Here is a 22,080-nt window from a genome sequence, read left to right as displayed (position 1 = left end):
ATCCCAGCATACATTTTTCATCTGTTTTTTTTAATTAACATTTTTCATGCCTTTCCTCCTCAGCATTGTGCTTCCAGAGCTCCCACTGAGAACAAGGCAATGTCACACATCCTTCATTCACTCAACCTTTCATTTCTTTTCTCCATTTCACATTTTTGTTTTCGATCCCTCACCTCCATCCATCCACCCACCACCCACCACTCATACCAATAACCCTTGTCACCCTGACACCCTTGCCCAAGTCTCCCGTCCCTCCTCCCCAAGTTCCCCTTGCTTCTGGCGGGAGCACTCAGGCTCGTACCACTCCTCCTCCTCTTCCTCCTCTTCCTCCTGCTGGTATTCTCCCAGTGTTTGGCCCAGTAGGGAGGAATTGTGCCACTATGTTCTCAGGGCCCTGGTCGCCTGCTACCTGCTCCTCCTCTTCACCTCCTTCTTTGTGGTCTTATTCTCCGTCCACCCTGCCGCCCACTGTGGGCCCTACCACACCCACACTCAGGGGCCTCAGCCTCAGCACCCCCTTGGGCCCCTGCCTAGCCCGGGCCCCATCGACATGCAGTGTAAGTTTGCCCGGAGTGAGGGAGAGGGCACAAACTTAAACAATTTCCCCCCAAAACCTACTACCCTCTGTGCCCCACTTTCCCTGAACGTCCCGCCATATCCTGTTGACCACTATCCGATATGCCTCATTTGAAGTCCACATTTGTTTAGGATATGACTTTTAGGATCATTTGGTGCACGTGGTGAGTGAAAATACATGCAAATAATTCCCTCGTTGTACATGGCACGAGATATCAAAGACTAAACAAAGGCACACACTCCGTTACTGTTTGTCATGGAGCCCTGTGAAAGAAGGGTCCTAAAAAGTACCCCTTACTGAGGTTGCACGTTGTGTAGGTTGGCCCGTTGTTGCACTCAGTGGCGCAAAGCAGCGCTTGTCTCCCATACAGGCATCCAGAATGTGTGTACTGTGCTGCCCCCTGGAGGTCATGGTCTGCAATTGGAGTAGTCAGTCTAACCAGGGGTTGCCAGATCATCATCACTGTCTAAGTATTACTGCAGTGTTGATGCGTACGTAGAGAGTCGTCAGCGCCGGGGTTGACAGTGAACAGTCTAAAGGAGTGGGAGTACACTTTAAGGACTAGTTTTGATAGAGGTTTTTTCTTTGCACAGACAGCACTGAAGACTTCCAGGAAAGGAATGGTTTCATTGACCATTAGTCTCTACATTGACAGCGCATTTGATAAGTGGATTGCATTTTGTGTAATTAAACTTCCCTTCGAACTTTCCTAGAATCAGCGTGATCTGGGCTATTCACACTCTCGCTTCTCCAGCTGTAGACCGTGTCCCGTTTCCTCAAATTATGAACCTTTTCACTCTCATCAGGCTGAGACAGAGGCAGCCGGTAAAACACAGAGCCTCTAGACGGAGGAAAAAGCTCCACGCTCGGTTTCTCTCCTGTCAAAACCGAGGATCAGTTTCTCATCTTATTGCTGCTTCATCCATCATTGATTTGTGTGCACCTCAATATACAGTCCCTCATGGCAAGCGACATATTAAAGAATACTAATGTTTCCTGAAAGAAGATATTTTGTCAACAAAGCAAAATTCCATTTTGTTTGCCGAGTCCCATTTCTTAGTTTCTGAGAGAGCCATTGATCTATTTCTGATTAGAAAATAACTGACAGGCAAAAACAGCTTTGTTTTCACTCCGTGTGCTATTGAGTGTTGTCAGGGGGACATACCGGCTGTATTTCTGTATTTTGAAAGTTATATATCTTGAAAACGTGATTGCTGACATGCAAAACATTTTGCGACTGTACCAACAACGGACTAATGAAACAAATACCAAAGATCGTTTTGGGGTGGAATTTCCCTTTAAGCTTTCCACTTGTGGAGGAGTTTAATTTCTTAGCAAACAGACTGCTAGAGGGCAAGGTCTGTCAGGTTTGTACGTGTTGGACGGGGCTGTATCAGACTAACTGCCAGACTAGTGGCCAATCACTGACGGCTAACGTAAGACCCAACTGGAGTGTTGTTGTTTTTCCACTGGAGTCTTCCTCACATTGGTGAACAACGTTCTGAGAAGTACACAGCACCCGAGGGGAACTGTTAATAATTTGCATCCTTTGTGTTCTGTCAGTCACGCCGATTGGAAGTGTCAGAGGGGACAAAAGTGTAGAGGGTAAAGCGTTAAAGAAACAGCGTTGATCTTTTTCTCATTCCTGGGACTTTAATTCTCTACGTTTAAGTGCACGTTACACTAAAAAAGAAGAGTAACAGTCAATTCACTACCATTCCATTTGACATCTACCTCAAATAACAGATTTTCTAAACCACAAAACCTCTGCTTTGTTTTTCTTACATCCATTACCTGTTACTTTGCCTACTTAACTTGCGAGGTAATGAAATCATGTTATCTGTGGAAATGTTGATGAAACACACACACTCTCCCCTGTGTGTGTGTGTGTGTGTGTGTGTGTGTGTGTGTGTGTGTGTGTGTGTGTGTGTGTGTGTGTGTGTGTGTGTGTTGTGTGTGTGTTGTGTGTGTGTTGTGTGTGAGACACAAGTGGTGAACCTTGGCCCCTGAACCTATTGACTGTGTTGTGGGTCATATTGTCACCACTACTTCAACTTGTATTGGTCACATACACTGTATTTAGCAGATGTTATTGTGGGTGTGGTGAAATAAAATTGTATTTGTCACATGCGCCAAATACAACCTTACAGTGAAATATTTACTTACAAGGCCTTAACCAACAATGCAGTTTTAAGAAAAATAAGTGTTAAAGTATTTACTAAAATAAACTGAAGTAAAAAATAAATAAGGGACAACAATAAAATAACAGTAGTGAGACTATATACAGGAGATACCGGTACAGAGTCAATGTGCGGGGGCACCGGTTAGTCCAGGTAATTGAGGTAATATGTACATGTAGGTAGAGGTAAAGTGACTATGCATAGATAATAAACAGAGAGTAGCAGCAGCGTAAAAATGTGGGTGGGGGCGACGACAATGAAAATAGTCAGTGTAGCCATTTGATTAGCTGTTCAGGAGTCTAATGGCTTTGGGGTAGAAACTGTTGTGAATGTTGACCGGTTTAAAGGTCTTACTCACATCGGCTACGGAGAGCGCATGCTTCAGTGTTGCTTGCCTCAAAGCGAGCATCGTAGTTTAGCTCGTCTGGTAGGCTCGTGTCACTGGTCAGCTCGCGGCTCTGCTTCCCTTTTGTAGTCCGTAATTGTTTGCAAGCCCTGCCACATCCGACGAGCGTCGGAGCCGGTGTAGTACGATTCAATCTTAGTCCTGTATTGACGCTTTGCCTGTTTGATGGTTCGTCGGAGGCCATAGCATGATTTCTTATAAGCGTCTGGTTTAGAGTTCCGCTCCTTAAAAGCAGCAGCTCTACCCTTTAGCTCAGTGCGGATTCTGCCTGTAACCCATGGCTTCTGGTTGGGGTATGTACGTACGGTCACTGTGGGGACGACGTCAACGATGATCTTATTGATGAAGCCAGTGACTGATGTGGTGTACTCCTCAATGCCATCGGAAGAATCACGGAACACATTCCAGTCTGTGCTAGCAATACGTTCCTGTAGCTTAGCATCTGCGTCATCCTATTCCCCCCAGAAATGTCCGGGAACTTGCAGGTGCATTGGAGGAAGAGTGGGGTAAACATCTCACAGCAAGAACTGGCAAATCTGTTGCAGTCCATGAGGAGGAGATGCACTGCAGTACTTAATGCAGCTGGTGGCCACACCAGATACCGACTGTTACTTTTGACCCCCCCCCCCCCTTTGTTCAGGGACACATTATTCAATTTCTGTTAGTCACATGTCTGTGGAACTTGTTCAGTTTATGTCTCAGTTGAATTTTATGTTCATCCAAATATTTATACAAATAAACGCAGTTGACAGTGAGAGGATGTTTCTTTTTTTGCTGAGTTTACATATTAAATGAGTAAAATAGTATGTAAACATTAAAGTGACCAGTGATTCCATGTCTACAGTATGTACATATGGAATCAGCCTTTAAGGTGCAGGGTTGAGTAACCAGGTGGTTGCCGGCTAGTGACAGTGACTAAGTTCAGGGCAGGGTACTGGGTGGAGACCAGCTAGTGATGGCTATTTAACAGTCTGGTGGCCTTGAGATAGAAGCTGTTTTTCAGACTCTCGGTCCCAGCTTTGATGCACCTGTACTGACCTCGCCTTCTGGATGGTAGCAGGGTGAATAGGCCGTGGCTCGGGTGGTTGATGTCCTTGATGATCTTTTTGGCCTTCCTGTGACATCGGGTGCTGTAGGTGACCTGGAGGGCAGGTAGTTTGCCCCCGGTGATGCGTTGTGCAGACCTCACTACCCTCTGGAGAGCCTTACGGTTGTGGGCGGAGAAGTTGCCGTACCAGGCGGTCATACAGCCCGACAGGATGCTCTCAATGGTGCATCTTTAGTTAATGTAAATCCCTCAAACTGCTCTAAAGGGATTAATTTACTCCCTTGATTACTTAACACATTGGAGGTGTGTAACTCGAATCGCCTATGGTTGTGGGACAGTTCACTGTTAGGTTTGTGGCAACCTGTGGAAATGTATTTTTTTCTCTCTTGCTCCCCCTCTCAGCTCGTAAGCAGGAGATCATCAAAGTGACTGAGCAGCTGATTGAGGCCATCAACAATGGAGACTTTGAAGCCTACACGTTAGTGATCTTGGGTTTTTATCTACAGTGATCTACAACAGCGATCGCATACAGAGGCCCTACAATCTAGATATTTATCCATATGCCAACATGTAATTGTTTGTGTTCCACTTCTGTCTCACAGGAAGATCTGTGATCCCGGGCTTACATCCTTTGAGCCAGAGGCTTTAGGAAACCTAGTCGAGGGAACCGACTTCCACAGATTCTACTTTGAGAACGGTAGAGCCCCTGCATTCCGTTATGCACCAATGACTGTAGAAGCATTAATTACCTTGACTGTGTCCTGATTTGATCCATTTCCCTCCAATCCGCCTCTGTCATCCAGCTCTGTCCAGGGGCAAGCAAGGGCCCGTCCACACCATCCTGCTCAACCCCCACGTGCACCTGATCGGCGACGATGCGGCGTGCATCGCATACATCCGCCTTACGCAGTACATGGACGCCAACGGCATGCCACGCACCATGCAGTCGGAGGAGACCCGCATCTGGCACCGCCGTGACGCCAAGTGGCAGAACATCCACTTCCACCGCTCCGGCTCGCCCACTGTGCCCGCCAAATAAGTTGACTAGAGGTGGGATTATAGCCCTGTGCTGGCCTGGCCTGCTTTATCCAGTCATTCTGGAGCTATGTAGCTAGATTGGTTCTGTTTTGGCCCTGCTATCCTTACCTGGTCCCTGTCCTGTATATCTAACTTGATCCGCTCCGCCTGCACTATGTAGCTGCTAGCCTGCTAATGTGTGTAGTTTGGTCTGCCTTTGTTCTGGTTTAGCCCTGATCATCCCTAGATAGTAAAGGTAGGTGACTGTAGTCTGCTTTGGTTCTGCTTTGGTCTTTCTCTACCTTGGCTGGCCTCAAACACATTTTTACAACACAAGTTACTAATTAGCAAGTGTAAAATACATCAATTCCACGTCTTTCTGTCGCAGTTGAGGACCCCCTAGCCTACAGCTGTCAGCTGACCTACGGAATCTGCCTACTAAGTGTGTGACATCCTCGCCCAATCCCATCCCAACGCTACAACTCCGCCCTCTGAGTGTTGTTTACATATCGTCGCTGCTGGACTGAAGATTCTTCTTGTAAAATATCAAAAGGAAACAACAATCTTGACGATATCATTTTATAGAGAAAATGTTGGTGTTTTATCGCATTGTTCCATTCTTCTCAGTCATCGCAGGACATTTATGACTGAAACATATATATTTTTTATTTTAATACAATAATTTACTAATTTTAAACATGTTTTCAGTTTGAATGCCATAGGGAAATGTATACAGTACATGCCAGAGTTGTTGACGATATGTGAAGATTGCAAATTTGTGGGTTTATGAGATATATCTGAGAGATTTTCAATCTTAAATAATATACAGTAATACAGTGTCGTCCGTAATTATTAGGACAGTGAAGCATTTTTTCTTCTTTTGAAATCATGGCTGAAGTTTATAGTGCAGACTCTGACAGCTTTAATTTGAAGTTATTTTCATCCATCTCAGGTGAACCGTTTAGAAATTACAGCACTTTTTGTACATAGTCCCCCCATTTTAGGGGACCAAAAGTATTGAGACGAATTCACTTAAATGGGTATTAATGTAGTAAAAAGTATGTGGTCTCATATTCATAGCACGCAATGACTACATCAAGTTTGTGACTCTACACATTTGTTGGATGCATTTTCTGTTTGTTCTGGTTGTGTTTCAGATTATTTTGTGCCCAATAGAAATGAATAGTAAATCATGTATTGTGTCATTTGAGTCACTTTTATACGGATAATCGTGAATAATGATGAGTGAGAAAGTTAGATGCACCAACACATGCTAATCTCTCACCATTACAATAACAGGGGAGGTTAGTATTTGGGGGGGGGGGGTATGATATTGTGTGTCTAACGTCCTTACTCATAATTATTAGCGATTCATACGGGATTATTCGTAATCATAGTAGTCTCCACATGAATGCAGAAGTGTTTAGAAACATATTCCAAAATGACACAATACATTATTTACCATTTAATTTCTGTGAAAAATAAAATAATCTGAAACACAACCAAAACAAACAGCAAATGCATCCAACAAATTTGTAGTGTCACAAGCTGGGACCAAATACTTTTTACTACTTTAATACACATTTAAGTGAATTTGTCCCAATACTTTTGCTCCCCTAAAATGGGGGGACTATGTACAAAAAGTGCTGTAATCTATAAACGCTTCAGCCGATATGGATGAAAATACCCTCAAATTAAAGATGACAGTCTGCACTTGAAGGTCACTGTTCGATTTCAAATCCAAACGTTTGGAGTATAGAGCCAAAAGAAGAGAAAAATGCTTCACTGTCCCAGTAATTACAGTGGGCACTCTATAAGGCTTGGTTTTCCAATATTATCAGGGTCGGGGATATGCGGTGAACTGACAAAATCATGAGTGCATTCATATAATCTCAGTATTGCACATCGGTCCCAATGACAAAAGTGATATCAGTTTAGCCTTAAAGGACAGAGACCAACATATCGCAGTTTGTCAACCCTTATTTAAATGTCAGTTTTTGTGCAGAAATGGCTATAAAAATCTATTAGACCCTAAGTGAACGACATGAGCTTGCTTTTTGTGGTGATGTATAGACTCGTGATTGAGTGAATCGCTATAGCTTCGCTTAAACTCTGGCGTATTAAACTGTTTAAACATTAGCTTAGTTTACAATCTGTTGACAATTCAAGTTGACTCGTTCTCAATTGGCTCAATATTAAATATGATTACTGGGAATTTCAATTGACAATTTATGTTAAGGGAAAAATGGTACCTATGTTTGGCTGTACATCATTACGTCAGAACTGTGAAGTCTCAATGATGGAATGTAAACTATACTGTAGATATAATATCCACGTATATTACTCAAGGCCATTGTATGACATGGAACACCTGTTTTAAAGTCAAATAATGATATTTTCATAATGATGATAATAATTATGTGAATTTTATTGGTTATTTTTTCTCTTAATTTTATATTGTTGAATTGATAGGTTGTCCCTTCTTGGATTATTGTTGATCATTTCTTCCAGTCCTCGCATATCGGTGGAACTATTGACCCCCCCCCCCCCCATGGAAGAAAATAAAGAGGCTTTTACTTACCCCTTTTACCACTGATGTGTCCCTGTGTGTTAATTACTCTATTTGACAAGTAGCAACACACATTCATGTTTTATACTGAGGAGAAGTGAGACTGTTCTCAAGTTTTTCCCAGTTGGTAGAGATTTATTAAATGGGTGTATTTAGGTTTGTTTGTTTTGCCAATGGATGTGTAAGGGAATTACTTGTTAAGTTGAACTGCAACATGGGACACTGGGTATATTGTTGCCATGAGGGGAAAGGACTGATGTTTAAATGTTTAAGAAATAACTAATAAAATGTTTGATTTCTTCCAAATTTCTTATTTCCGTGCCTGTTTGTGATGCGTTATCTCTCGATTTTGAAGGCAAAATGAATCACTGTAAAATGTTGAAATTTCAATTCTTAATCTCTAATGTAATCCTTTATAGCTTGGTCAGGAAGCATGACAACCACTCCATACACATTTGACACACGTACAATTTTATTTTCTGCCACGTACAGACTAGCTGCTATGCCATGTTAGCAATTCTGTTTTTTTTCTTCCTGTTTATTCATTTCATAACTAATACATGCCCTCATAGATATTTATATATATGTATAATAGTATCACCATGGAAACAAGATGCGGATTCATCTAATCAAATGTACGTTTGACAGATTTCTTTTGTTTAATTTATTTCTCACTTTTTCCTCACACAAAGTAAATTGACAAAGTGAGGAACCGTAATATTGTTACATAGATATAGTTTGTACTGCAAACGACACCAACAATGATTTCAGCCAGCCCAGGATTACAGTACATCCATGTCGGTTCTGTTTAGGTTTCTGTGTTCGTCTCAGTCATGGTTTCCAGAGCATTTCAGAATTTAAGTGAAGCCTTGTGTACAACGGCAACTTATCGGTCAAAGAGTTGAAATTGCAATTCCCTTGTTTTATCTCAACTCACATCTTCAAATCGCACTCACACCAACACACACATAAAACACTCTCACGGCTCCGCACAGTTGAGGAGAGGAAGAGCACGGATGGAAGTCAATAAATAAATATATAAATCATGAAAATGAAATGAAAATACACAAAGATGTAATCTCCAGCAAACTGATCAGTCTGTGGGGGCCAAATTCATAATGATATTGCAATGGGTGTTATTTTACAGTGGATCTTTTTCTGAGGGCAGTAAGTTTAGGCTTTTACATCCTCTGCCGCCAAGGCACCAACCCTCAATCTAACCAGTCAAAATACATTAGGCAAGAAATGTGAAGTTAACATTAGAAAGTAAAATAAGAAAGTTAGTTTCGAAATGAAGGTTAGAAACGTTTGAATGTAAGGTTAGAAAACAAGGCATGGGGATTCAAACCAGGGACCTTGAGTGTCGCAACCCGCGTTTAACGTTCGTCCATCTATCTATCCATCCGCCGACTTACCTCCCTAACTTTTCTTACTTGACGCTCGCCTGTCACAAGCTCTTACCCCAGGCCTTCCAACCAATCATATAGCTGCCCTCAGACAAGATTAAATAAGGAAAATAAAGCATGTGAAAAGGCTCTAGCAATATTCCGAGCATATCTATTGGGGTTATCTACTGATCAAAATTAAAGCCAATGTTGTTGTTTTTTACATAAAGGATATTCCATCTCCACGGTACCATCACAGGTAAACAGGAAGCAGATCAGACCAAAAAGATTCTGTCAAAAACAAGATGTGCCAATCTTTTGATATTAACACCATTTATTTGATACCATTTGATACCGACAGAAGAAATCAAATCAACAGCAAATAAAACAAAACTACACCACACTGTCTCTGTGGTGTTACTCTCTGTCCCCATCCTCACGTGTACAATCTTAACAGGCTTAATCAAAGACATTCATATGAGTAATGTACCACTGGGGTAAAATGAACAGGGGGTGAGATGTCAAACACGATTGAAGCTTGGGGGGGGGGGGGGACGTACCTAGTGTTCTGACCCATAGGTGCAGTAATTTCGGATAAGTGCTCATACATGAAAGACAAGAAACGAGAACATTCCGGATCGCAAATGACAGGTCGCAATGTCAGTGAGGATTCTATGAGCTAACGCACACTCGCATGCATTCACACGCACAGAGGTGGCAGCAGTCTGATGCACTGCTCAGAAAGGAAGTGTGAATACACAGCACACATAAGAAAGCCAGAAACAGAGAGGGATAGACAGGGAGATATAGTGTGAAGGACAATATACACAATTACAGTACATGGGAGTGGGGGCTGAAAGTGTGAGCTCAAAGGGCCTGTCCAAAAAAACGACACATCACACACGTAACCAGCTTGAGCTAACTTTGTAAACAGAACTGTAGTGCTGAGCGATTATTGCATTTTGAGGTCGTTTCGGTTCGATTATCAATTCAAATGTTTAAACATTAAATGCACTATGCATTAGGTGGTTTGAATGCTGTAACAACACAGAATAAAACAATTTTAAAATGTCCCATGACGGTAGCGACTGCCCTTTACAGCTGATCACTTATCAACCATCAGTTACTCAGGTTACTTTACTTTAAAGGGGCAATCAGCAGTTCCTACGTTCATTTTTGGACTTATAAATGAATGATATGTACCCATTGATTCTTGAAGAATATAACTGCCTCATGAGCTTAGTTCAACTGTCATACCTTATCAGAACCCAAAATATACGTTTGTTTTACATTGTAAACAATGTACATTTAAACAAACGCTATATAGCCTCAAAACATGGTTAAAAAATGTTTATATCATGGATGGTCAGTTATTGAATCCATCATTCTGTCTATGCTTTTGAGAGAGGTTTCATTTTTCCAGCCCCATCCCTCAGCTTCTTACCAAAACAGGGTCGGGGAGGACACACTTTGTTATTGTTTCTACTGCTGATTGCCGCTTTAAGAAACTATTTCACTTGTTGTGTATATTACATTTGTTTTATTTGATGACTTTATTATTTCATTCCAAGTCATCATCTCTCTCTCTCTCTGTGTCTGACAGAATCACTATTTTAGTAGTTCTTCAAAGTAAATAAGGCATACTTTAATGACTGCAGAATACCAACTACTGTATTAATCACTTACAACAGGTATTTTCAGGTAGAGAAACTGCTCTCTGTGAATCCCCTGTTGATCGCGGAAGAACGGGCAAGTAGCCGTGCAATGGATTATGGTCATTGTAGTTAATTATCACGTTTTCGTTGCTAAACTATATAGAACATTGGCCTGTTGGAAACTACAACTCCCTACTACATCGCACAGTTCAGGCATATGATTTATTGCAAGAGAAATGACAGCGCAATGTGCACACAGCTCAGACAAAACCCAAACTAAATGGAATTCAAATAATTGAACCGACAGTCAAATAGTTGTTTAAAAAACAAAAAATAACCAACATTTCGTTTAATCGCGCAGCACTACAGAACTGTAGTGCAGGGTTATATGAGGGTGATTTGCTTCAGTAAAATGTTGGTTCAGATCACATATTTGTCCTTGATGAAAGAGTATGGAATTTCCTCCCTTTTTACAGTATCTTTCCAAAACTCTTTGTGACAAGTGACTCCTAGTGGGGCGAAAAGGGTCAACTTTGTTATGACCCTTCACCTCAGAACAGAAGAGCGATTTTAATTGGTGCAAGTACGTGTACAGCATGTACCGTGGGGAAAATGTAATAAATGCTTTTGAATTACTGTTCGTTTCGTTTTCTCCCGGTCCGAGCATGTTTCTTCTCCTTTATTTACAAATGTTTACAATCGTTCCTTTAGGAAGATGCCTGTGCATGAGGCGAATGTCAGAGGTGCCCCCTCTTTATTCGTTTTCCGTTTTTGTTTTCCTTTTGTTGCATTTTGTTTGTGTTGTTGTTTATTGTACCACAGCAGCCAAAAACTAGAAGAAACCCCCCCCAAAAAAAGGATAACGACCAAATATTATTCTAAGTAACCCGACGAGAAAGGGGGAACTATCTTTGGTCACAAAATGCGCAAATAAAACAGGAAAAGTCCAAAGAAAAAAAAAAGAAAAAAAGTGAAAGCACAAATAACAAAAACAAAAAGTGTTCCATTATTTGCCACAAAATGGAAAAACAACAAGCAAAACAAAAACGCAATCCAGTGTCTTTAGCGGGAGGTGTCTGTGTGGAAGGTAACGATCAGGGGTGAGCTTACAAGACTTCATAGGCTTTTTGTGGATAGGGGGCTTATGTAGCATGGGGGGCAGGGCCAAAAGGGAAGACCAACACAGCCAGTAAATCAAATCTGCCCATCACTTCTTCTTTCTCTCCTCCTCCTCTTCCTCTCCTTCCTCCTCCTCCTTGGCACAATAGCGTTGGAGCAGCAGGTGCAGGTGTTGCTGAAGGGCATCGGGTTGCAGGGTCTCTGGGGTGTCGTCCAGCCGCTCCAGGTGCACATGCTTACCCTGGGCGTCCTTCACCACAGTCCTCTTCTGGGTGCGAGACTTACGCATCTGGGTTCTGGAGGTGGAATGGGAGAGGGAGGGAGGGAGTTTCGAGGTTATTAGGCTTGGTGAGCCAATTCTTTTCAAACAACCTGTCAAAGTGTTTGATAGCGCTTCATTGACAGGCTTAATTTAATTTTTAGAATTAACATCTGAAACACATCATGCATGTTAGACCACGCTCTAACATCAGGAACACCTATGAGTAATCTGAAAGCGTCACACAAGCCCCATGACTAAAGGCCCTATGATTAAAGGAGAAGTAACCTTTGTTTTACCAAACATATCTAAATGTTTGATGGAAATGGCATGTTATAGAAGGGTCCGGACACTTTTTTTTGCGATTTTCCTTGTTTTTTTCAGAAACTTACCCTGCCCGGTGATTCATTTCCTCATCCTCGTTGTGAGGTACGGGGGCTCTGAAAAAACGTGAACAAATTCTCCAAAAACACCCAAACACGTCCTTTCAGAAACGAAAACGCTCCCAATTTCGGGATGCAGGTCTTTACACGTTGTACACATGAAACTATGTCATTATGAACTTCATCCCCAACATTATATTCAATTTTGTACGACTTGAGCCATTTCCCCTATCCAGCTGTTAATTTCTCCGTGTAGCCTGCTGCTAGAGGTAACTGCCAAAGTAAAGGAAACACCAACATAAAGTTTCTTAATAGGGCATTGGGCCGCCACAAGCCGCCAGAACAGCTTCAATGCGCCTTGGCATAGATTATACAAGTGTCTGGAACTTCCTGTGTGGAAGCACCTGCTTTCAATATACCTTGTATCTGTCATTTACTCAAGTGTTTCCTTTATTTTGGCAGTTAACTGTACAATGGACAGAGAGGTATCGCTCGAGTCGCAACAAAATGGAATATAACATTGCGGATAAAGTATTTTGGTGTTTTTAGGAGCATTTGTTCATGCTTTTTCAGAGGAGCCCCGTACTGCACAACGAGTATGAAGAAATGAATCCCTGGTTTGGGTTAAATTTCACACAAACAAATGAAACCGCACAATGAGTGTCTGGACCCATCTATAACACGCCGTTTACATCAAAAATAGAGATCTGGTTGTAAAAAAAGCTAAATTCATCTGTTAACTTACCTTTCAAATCACCATGTCAAAATGTAAGCATCTAAAGGTGTGTTTAAGAGTTATGGTTAAGATATAGAGGGGAGGTATTCACTAACCTGCTCCCTGTAATGTTAATGCTGCATAGCCAATGCCATGGCATGTTTGACATAACAACAATCATAGGTGTTGGTCATATAGCACAACCAGACCTGGGACCAGGCTGTATTCACACCATGCTTTCAGATAAATCACTCAGGAAACCGACAGGAATGTCCAAACAAAGATGGACACGTAACTCCCATTCTGTTCTCAAACCTTTTGATCACAGAACCGTCGTCCTTCACAACCTCTTTCTCTACTAAATGAGGAAGTTGGATTTTTCCAAAGCCTCCAGCATAACTCAACGCCTGGAAGTGACAGAACAAGGAAAAGGACATTTCAAACACCAAAACCCAGTGTCTCTGGTCCTATAGTTGATCTTCAAACTGGCACTCAATAAGGTTTTTTGAACAGACATATTAAAAACAGACATGCTTCTCAAAAACATGTTACAGTCAAGAAGCATTCAGCTTTATATTCCAGGCACAGTATTGCTAATATCAACCTGCTCTGCTCGAGCCACTGAGGTAGAAAAGACACTCCTGGCATTGTCACAACTCTCCCTCCCTGACGACTGACCTTCTCAAAGTCCTCCTTGGCCGAGGGGAGGTCTGCGGCCAGCGTTGAGTCACCCGTCTGCTTCTCCATCCTCTCGCCCCTCACCACCGTCGTCTTGACCACCTTGCTGACCTTTCGGCCCTGCACCTGCTCGGACTCGAAGTCTGAGGCCGTGGTGGCCCCCAGGGCCAAGGGCTCCGAGAAGGTCAACTGGAGAGGTCAAACACAGGGTTCAAAGGTCACTGATACAGTAGATTACAAAACTTGATTATACAGTATACACTGTAAGGATATACAGTCATTATGGACACATTATATATTGTGGTGTAGCCCGAACTATACACGGACAATGAATAGGCAAGGGATCTCAGCACATACACTCTTAGAAAAAAATCTTCCAAAAGGGTTCTTCAGCTGTCCCCATAGAAGAACCCTTCTTGGTTCCAGGTATAACCCTTCTTAGTTCCAGGTAGAACCTTTTTGGGTTCCATGTAAAACCAAGGGTTCTACATGAAACTCTAAAGGGTTCTACCTGGAACCAAAAAGGGTTCTTCCAAGGGTTCTCCTATGCGGACAGCCATTTTTTTTTTTAAGGTTCTAGATAGCACCCGAGTGTAGGGCTCAGGAAGCAGGTCAAAGGTAAAATGAGGCTTTTAATGAAAAAATCTAAAAATCTATTCAAATCAAAAGGCTCTGTCAGAGCAATAAGACTTTACTCTAAGCACCAAATGAGTCAAATGTACTTTATTCTGTATGGCAAATTCCCAGTACAGTATTTCCCAGGTGCTGCCAAATTAACCAAATCAAATCACATTTTATTGGTCGCATACACATATATAGCAGTTGTTATTGCGGATATAGCGAAATGCTTGTGTGTGATGGGATGTGTAGACATTATGGACAGTATGTGGATAGAATATTTTAGTATATCTGTAGGACACGTGGGATAGAATAGTATATATACAGCAATAGCTGAATAGGATGGCATTCACCCATCTGCTTAATTGGTCAAGTGACCTAGAACAGGGAGTTATGGGAGGTGTGTTCTATCTGGCAGCCATGTTGCTGTAATAGGCCTACATGTTTCTCCTTTGCATGGTGTTTTGTTGCAGGTTTTGTTTTTATGGTTATTCATTGTCAAGCTTTAAAAATCGAAGCCAGACTGCAACATTTTAGTCGCCTAGCTAGGACTGTGGCACGTGTCTGTACATTTCTCTCTGGGGACACGTGAAAGCAGCGCAATTGAAGTTGAATGCGCTCGCATCAAGCTGTAGTTTCATAAAGTAGATGACTCAACTATTGACTCATTTATTCTCGCTTGTGTGTCCTTTTCAGCCGCGTTTGACACGTGCGCGTTAGCCTGTTAGCCACGTTATGACTGACTTGTGATCATTGCCCTGGCTAGTTTGATTGTATCGACATTCCCAGCCTTAGCTTAGCTACAGAAACTGAAACAGTGCATCCCGAATGGGTGGAGGCAGCAAATAATGTACCAGGCCAGCTGTGATTTACAACCTGATAGCAATATTTTTTGGACTACCAATACATTTATTGGGGGAATTATATGAATCACGCATTGAACGGCATCCATCTATTTTGCCGACAATGAATTACCGTACGTCATGGACTTTTGAAAACCTCTTATGAAGATGGTTTTGAAGCATGGACTGGAGATTGTAAATGTTTAACTGATATTATGATTCTGTTTTTTTCATATCTACAAAGTAGGTCAAACGATGTCAGTTCCACGTGAAGGCCAGACACCCTTGTGACATCATAATATCCACAGTATACGTAAACCCTGTAATACACGATCGTTTTCAGAAATACTGGAATATTGACCCCAAAACAAAGTCTACAGACACACATACAAGACAGACTGACCTCAGTCTGATCTCCCTGGCTCCGGACCACTGTCCTCTTCACTACCTTGGAGAAGACGTCTCCTTCCTCCACACTGACCATCTCCTGGTGAGATCCCTCCACCGTCACCTCCTCTCTCTCCACGCCGTCTGGAGAGAAGTACTTACGGATCACCTTCCGCGTGATCTGGGGGATAGAGACCAGAAAGAGAGGAAAGTTACCCCTGGTAGAGCACTGAGCTGCATGACTAGGTCATATAATATAAAACACACGTACAGTACTTGCCTGAGGAGACTGGATTACTTTACAATTGACAAACATGGATACATAGCAGTTACAGTATGTAGTTGAGATCTACTGTAAATCGGGGTATGTTCTAGAGTTAAGTGTCTGTTATACAGTGAACGCAGATGCAAAATTGTCCCTTTACCTTCTTGACTACCATGTTTCCATGCTCATCCATGTACTGTTCCTCTGTCACTGTTTGCGGAGGGATGTCTGGCAGATCGTCCGCCTAGAGAGAGAACAGGCACACAGTCATTCGACTGATCCCGAACACATACAAGCACAGCAAGTACACAGAATAACCGGTTTAAACATTGTAAACCCCACTCAAAAAGGAAATAAACCGTTTTCAATCATTATCTAAGACCATAAAGATTTAATCAACAAAATGATATGGCAAATGAGGGTGCAGAATGAAATAGAAAAATTACCCAACGTTCAAGGTGAAGTGCAGCAAGCTAAAACTCAACTCCCATCTAACCCCAACACCACACCACAGCACACCAGGGCAGGGCCCACTTCTCCACATGCTCTTCAATGCCGTATACCTGGATGATAACTCTGCGTCGGACCACCCTGGTGGTCAACACTTCCTCCTCTGAGCTATCCGATGACAGCAACCCTAGCTCCTCATTTATCTCCTGAGAGACAGCACACAGCCATTGTGGCCACCGTAGATCATTATAACATGGTTACACATTTTGTATAGTTACTTCAGGCACTGTTACTGCAGGCACAGAACAACAGGCAAGTGTTCCTTCTTTTCTCTCATAGGGATGCCGAAAAGGCATTCAAAAGTAGGCTATTGTAGACCTGATAGAAATTTAAAGAAAAAACATACAGTATGAGAGATGTTCTATAAAATGGTGGAGATGGAAGATGAAAAGAAGGCCCAGTTGTACAACAATTTTCAACAAAACTAGCCATGCAAGATATGACAATCCAAAGAAATGGTGGTCAAAGCTGCAAACAAGTACTTCTGTATGGACTGTTGAAGTGGAATATGAAGTATTGACAGTGACAGGGAAGGTAATTATTTCACAAAAATGTTATAGAATGTATTTGTATGTACTCTTCATTGCATCAGATAACCTAGCTGAAAATATAAGAAGAATTTGCGAACACAGCAAAAAAGCATTCTCATAATTAAGGATTTTCATTATTGATCAGGCTTTTGTCACATGATTATTCCATTGTCTTGGTCAGTAACCCCACTTTGAAGTGGTTTTGACTCAGTGTGTTTTGTTTGGTAAGTATGCACACATGCAAACACACCACTCGTAAGCTTCTTGTATTAGTCTCTGTGTTTGAGTCAGTTGATGTCCTCTCTGGACTGTGGTAACACGGCAATCAGCCTGAAAAGCTGGGACACAAGCCAGGGCAGGGTGCAATCGTCATGCTTGACCTCTTACCCGTTCCAGAGAATACTCATCGTCATCGTACCCTGCCTGCGACCTGGAGGGTAGCTCCTCACACGTGGGTACAGTTTCACTTTCACTTTCTGGTCCGTCATAAATGCCATAGTCCCCAAGACTTTCACTACCCAAAGAGAAGCGATTTTGGTCATCCACCCGTAGGAACTGTGCACTGCATACACGGCTTCCTTTGAGGAAGCCCGTTTCCAGAGTGCTTCCGAAGGGGGTTGGGGATGGAGGCTCCTCGATGTGGTAGAGGACCTCAGGATCCTCTGGCTCCAGATCCTCTGCCTCTGAGAAGTCTGAGAAATCATCTTTGCAGTCAAAGAACTCCAGGTCCGAATTTTCTTGGGCGGAATCTGATTGGACAACTGGCCCAAATGAAGAGAGTGTTTTCTCAAATTCGCCGATCACTCGCTTAAAGTCTGGCGAGAATTCAAAGGCTTCTGCAGATCCAGGTGTAGCAGACTTGGAAGCGAACTCAGGACCCATCAGGGTGGTGGTTGTCACCTGACCCTTATCTGACAGAGGGTCGCTGAAGACAGGAGAAACTGGACTCATATCAGTGGGGGACAACTGGCTACACTCGGAGACTCTCAGAGGGTGGCGTCCGGAAAACACGGCCTCGTAATCTGGTGGCACCAGGAATTGGCTCGACATCGGCGAAAATAACTCACCCAAATGAGTCTCCTCGAATTCCTCTCGTGTAAATTCACTCCAGTCTGAGAATTCCTGAGTGGCAGAGTCAAGTACTTTTAGTTTAGGTGTCACTGCTCTATGGGTAGTGAAAGGGTATTGTTCACTGATCTGCAATGGGGTTGATATCAGAGGTCCGTAGCCTGTGGCTCTCTTTGTCTGCTTAGGTGATACCAGACCTGATATGCTTGTTTCTTGACTCAAGTCTAATACTGCCTTTTGCTCATGTAAAGTACTTTCCGTTACCAAGGTAGACTCTAATTTGCTTTGCATTTTCCCATAACTGGTCTTCAACTGTATTTCCTTGGCTGTTTGAGACGGAGCCTGGAAGTAAATGTTGACATCACTTGAACAAGTATTCTTCAAATGTTGTTACAGCAAGTCAGTTGGCATGCTCCAATAACATCCCATCAACAAACTGCAACACACTAACATGAGAGAACTAGGTTGACTAAGGTCTCATTAGTCATTTTCTCCCACAACACCATGTCACATTTAAATCACTGCAAGAACATTGGAGAACAAACCAAGCAATTATAAAGGTCAACATCACAGTGCCCAACAAAGTTACAGTAATAGCAATATGCTTGCAGACAAACTGTTACTAAGAGCTCGAATGAGTCCGAATTGGTTAGTTACATCACCCACCATCCAAGTGCATTGTGATCGTACAAACATTCCTTAGACACACTCCATTTTGCAGAAACCCATTGGTGAATCCAGACATCCATTTTGACCACACGGTGTTATTGTCATCCTCCATTAGAATTGGGAGTTATTCCATCATTCCATAGCACGTGCAAAGTCAGCTTTATCATGCTCTCTCTTACCCTCTGCGGGGCTTTCTGGGTCTTTATTGAATCAGCACCGAGGCGCAGGACCTCTACTTCTTCCTCACTTCTGTCCTGGACCTTCACTGGTTGTGGCTTAACTGGGCCATCTTTCTGGACCTTTTGGACATTTTCCAAACCCATAGTGGCTTGGGGAGTTGGGATGGTTCCAGCATGCTCTGAACCATGCTTTGTCCGGGCCTGTTCCGTAGATGTAGTAACCATCTCTGCTACTAGCCCACTGACCCTTGGTAAGCCTTGATCTGTCGTGCTCATTTGTCCCTGCTCTATTTCAAATTGAGCAGCTGGGACTGACAACAGAGTAACACCCAAGGTATTTTCCTCTGGCGACATTGGGACACGCTCAGACGTTAATACAGATGTCACATGACTCAACGTGCCTGCTTTAAATGTCATTGTTTCTGTACCTGTAATAACTAAACTTAACTCTTCATCCGATGCACCTGATTCAGGAGACGATTGCCTTCGGCGGACATCGGCCCAAGAATCTACAGGTAAAGCTATGAATAGAGTGTCTGAGGACACAGACTCAGGTGAAGACGTTCTATCACTAAGGGCCCGGGGTTCCATGAAGTACTGAGATAATATCCTCATAAAGTCTGGCACTGGTGAGTCAGGCGATAGCCGTCTATTCCTGCTGACTGATTCTAGGGAATCAGGTGAGGATGGCCGACTCTCTAATGCTGATGATGATATGACCATTAGCTCATACTCAGAGCCAGAGGTCATGGATTCAGGTGATGATGACCTGTGTTCTATTGTGGCATACTCCATATTCCATGAATCCATACCTGACACACCTGATCTTGTATACTGAGGGATGGGTGAGTCTGGAGAAAGCGACCTATTGTCACTGATCTCATGCATTGATTCAGGTGAAGATGATCTAACCTTATCCATTGACATCGTTGATTCCAGAGACATGGTTCTGTATTCAACAGACTCAGTGGATAGCGGTCTATCCTTCTCAACTTGTTTCTCGAATAACACAGATTCAGGTGATGACGTTCTAACATCTGCCTTTAACACCAACGTTGCAGGTGAAATGGGCCGGCAGTCAGGTAATGACTCGGGTGATAGAGGCGTATCCTCGGTCTCCGATAGAGACACTATGACCCACTCATCTCCAGAGTCTGATTTGGATTGAGGGGAAGCTGATCTGTGACCTGTTTCAAATGTACACTCCGATACTACTTCTGCTGCTGGTGATTCAGGTAAAACTATATCGGATACGCTTGGACTGTCAGTAGGAGCTACATCCTGGTCAATCTTGACTGTCTCAGTTGTGGTTCCTGAAGGTTCCACTTGCCAATCTGGTAGAACTTCTGTGCTGAACTCAGTACTACCTTGAGCAACTTCTCTCTCCTCTGGAGAAGTCTGTACGTACTCTATACTCTCAGTCAAAGCTACATCCTGATCGATCTTGGCTGTTTCAGTGGTAGCTGCTGGTTCCACTTGTGGACCAGGAACAGCTTCTGGACTGACGTCCGTGTTGCCTTGAGCAACGTCTTCCTCGCCAGGAGAAGTCTCTGCATGTGCTTCGCTACTCCCAGTATACTCCAAGAAGCCTGTTTTACTCAAGAAGGTTTCTCCTACATATTGGGCGTCGTGTATTTGAGAGATAAGCTTCCAAAGCTCTGTATCATACATACGATTGTATTCTTCTACCATCATGGCTGTTCCAGCTACGGGGGAACCTGATGAAGCAGCCTTAGGTTTCTGTTCTGATGCTTCCATTGACAATATTTCTGATGGGGAAACATGCTCAGGGATGAGACTTTTGGTTGGCAACTCTGCTTCCTCAATGTCAGAATATACCAAGTCAAATTCCATGTCTGATGTTATTGATAATGGGGATGAAGACCTATATCCTGTTTCTACTGTGTTAGACCCAAGTGTGATCTGTGTAAATTGTGCAATTGGTGACTGAGGTGAAAAAGACCTATGTCCATTCACTGATGCTACTGATTCAGGTGAGTCTGGTCTCAATTCAACAGAGGAGGACTCGGAAATGAGTGGAGCATATTCTACATCTGAAGCCACTGATTCAGGTGATGAGGACCTATATCCAATTATTGAAACAATAGACTCTCGTACTACCTGTCTAAACTCAGGTACAGGTGAGTCAGGTGACAGCGCCCTGTATTCATCTACAGATGCTATTGAATCAGGTGATGAGGGTCTATTCTCAAAAAGCATTGAGGCATACAAGAATAACTCTGTTTCAGATTCCATATCTGAGCATATTGATTCAGGCGATGCTGATCTATTCCCTGTCACTAGTGTAGTTGTTTCATGCTGTGTGTACTGGGGTACTGGGGAGTCTGGTGACAGAGCTCTGAACTCATCTACTGATGTTGTTGAATCAGGAGTGTCTTGTCTATCTTCAAATCTCAGAAATCAGAGGAGCGATTTCTGTTCAGACTCTGTTTCATAATCTGCCATGTCAGGGATGAGGACCTTATATCCAATCATTGAAACGATACTCTCGTAACGCTGTCGAAACTCAGGTATGGGTGACTCAGGTGATAGTGCCCTGTATTCATCTACAGATGCTATTGAATCAGGCGATGAGGGTCTATCCTTAAAATGCATTGAGGCATACAAGAATAACTCATTTTCAAATTCTTCATCTGACAATACTGATGCAGGTGATGATGATCTGCTTCCTGTCATAAATATGGTTGGTTCTGGAAATATTGTAGGTATTGTGGTAGAGGAGAGTCTGGAGACAGAACCTGTACTCATCCACTGATGCTGTAGATTCAGGAGAAGATGATCTGGCGTTTGTCAGTAGCATGACTGATTCAGGTGACATGGGGCAATACTCTGATAAGACTCAGGTGATAGGGGTCTTTCCTCTGTATCTGACACGATTGACTCCGGTGAGTCTGGTCTCTCCAAAAAGCAAAAGCCTCAGATGAAGGCCTATCTTTATCTGAGAAGATTGTTGAAAAAATATCAGAAAGCTCACATTCGTTGTCTGACCATACTGATGTT

The 22,080-nt window shown here is 42.8% G+C and overlaps 2 protein-coding genes across 16 annotated transcripts in view; one reads left to right on the top strand and one right to left on the bottom strand.

Annotated features, from left to right (window-relative positions):
- The window catches only part of camk2d1 (calcium/calmodulin-dependent protein kinase (CaM kinase) II delta 1), a 119,205-nt gene extending 111,102 nt beyond the window's left edge, over nucleotides 1–8,103 (top strand). For all 14 annotated transcript variants that reach the window (XM_023982208.3, XM_023982216.3, XM_023982210.3 and 11 more), the window contains 4 exons: nucleotides 4,614–4,689; nucleotides 4,814–4,908; nucleotides 5,015–5,261; nucleotides 5,617–8,103. In XM_023982208.3, the coding sequence (XP_023837976.1) occupies nucleotides 4,614–4,689; nucleotides 4,814–4,908; nucleotides 5,015–5,250 (407 nt within the window). In that variant the 3' untranslated portion in view covers nucleotides 5,251–5,261; nucleotides 5,617–8,103. The remainder of the gene's footprint in view (nucleotides 1–4,613; nucleotides 4,690–4,813; nucleotides 4,909–5,014; nucleotides 5,262–5,616) is intronic.
- Nucleotides 8,104–8,247: 144 nt separating this feature from the next.
- ank2b (ankyrin 2b, neuronal) overlaps nucleotides 8,248–22,080 on the bottom strand; it is a 134,412-nt gene continuing 120,579 nt past the window's right edge. Inside the window, exons 43-49 of one of the 2 annotated variants that reach the window (XM_070437908.1) lie at nucleotides 17,531–18,553; nucleotides 16,667–16,759; nucleotides 16,264–16,347; nucleotides 15,855–16,019; nucleotides 13,992–14,180; nucleotides 13,629–13,720; nucleotides 8,248–12,252 (exon numbers count right to left, since the gene is read on the bottom strand). In XM_070437908.1, the coding sequence (XP_070294009.1) occupies nucleotides 12,045–12,252; nucleotides 13,629–13,720; nucleotides 13,992–14,180; nucleotides 15,855–16,019; nucleotides 16,264–16,347; nucleotides 16,667–16,759; nucleotides 17,531–18,553 (1,854 nt within the window). In that variant the 3' untranslated portion in view covers nucleotides 8,248–12,044. The remainder of the gene's footprint in view (nucleotides 12,253–13,628; nucleotides 13,721–13,991; nucleotides 14,181–15,854; nucleotides 16,020–16,263; nucleotides 16,348–16,666; nucleotides 16,760–17,530; nucleotides 18,554–22,080) is intronic. The other variant, XM_070437907.1, reaches the window with a different exon arrangement.

Source organism: Salvelinus sp. IW2-2015, linkage group LG37, assembly GCF_002910315.2.
Source record: "Salvelinus sp. IW2-2015 linkage group LG37, ASM291031v2, whole genome shotgun sequence".
NCBI classification, from domain to species: domain Eukaryota; kingdom Metazoa; phylum Chordata; class Actinopteri; order Salmoniformes; family Salmonidae; genus Salvelinus; species Salvelinus sp. IW2-2015.
Note: the sequence above shows the minus strand (reverse complement) of the source record. Positions and strands in the feature narration are given on the sequence as shown.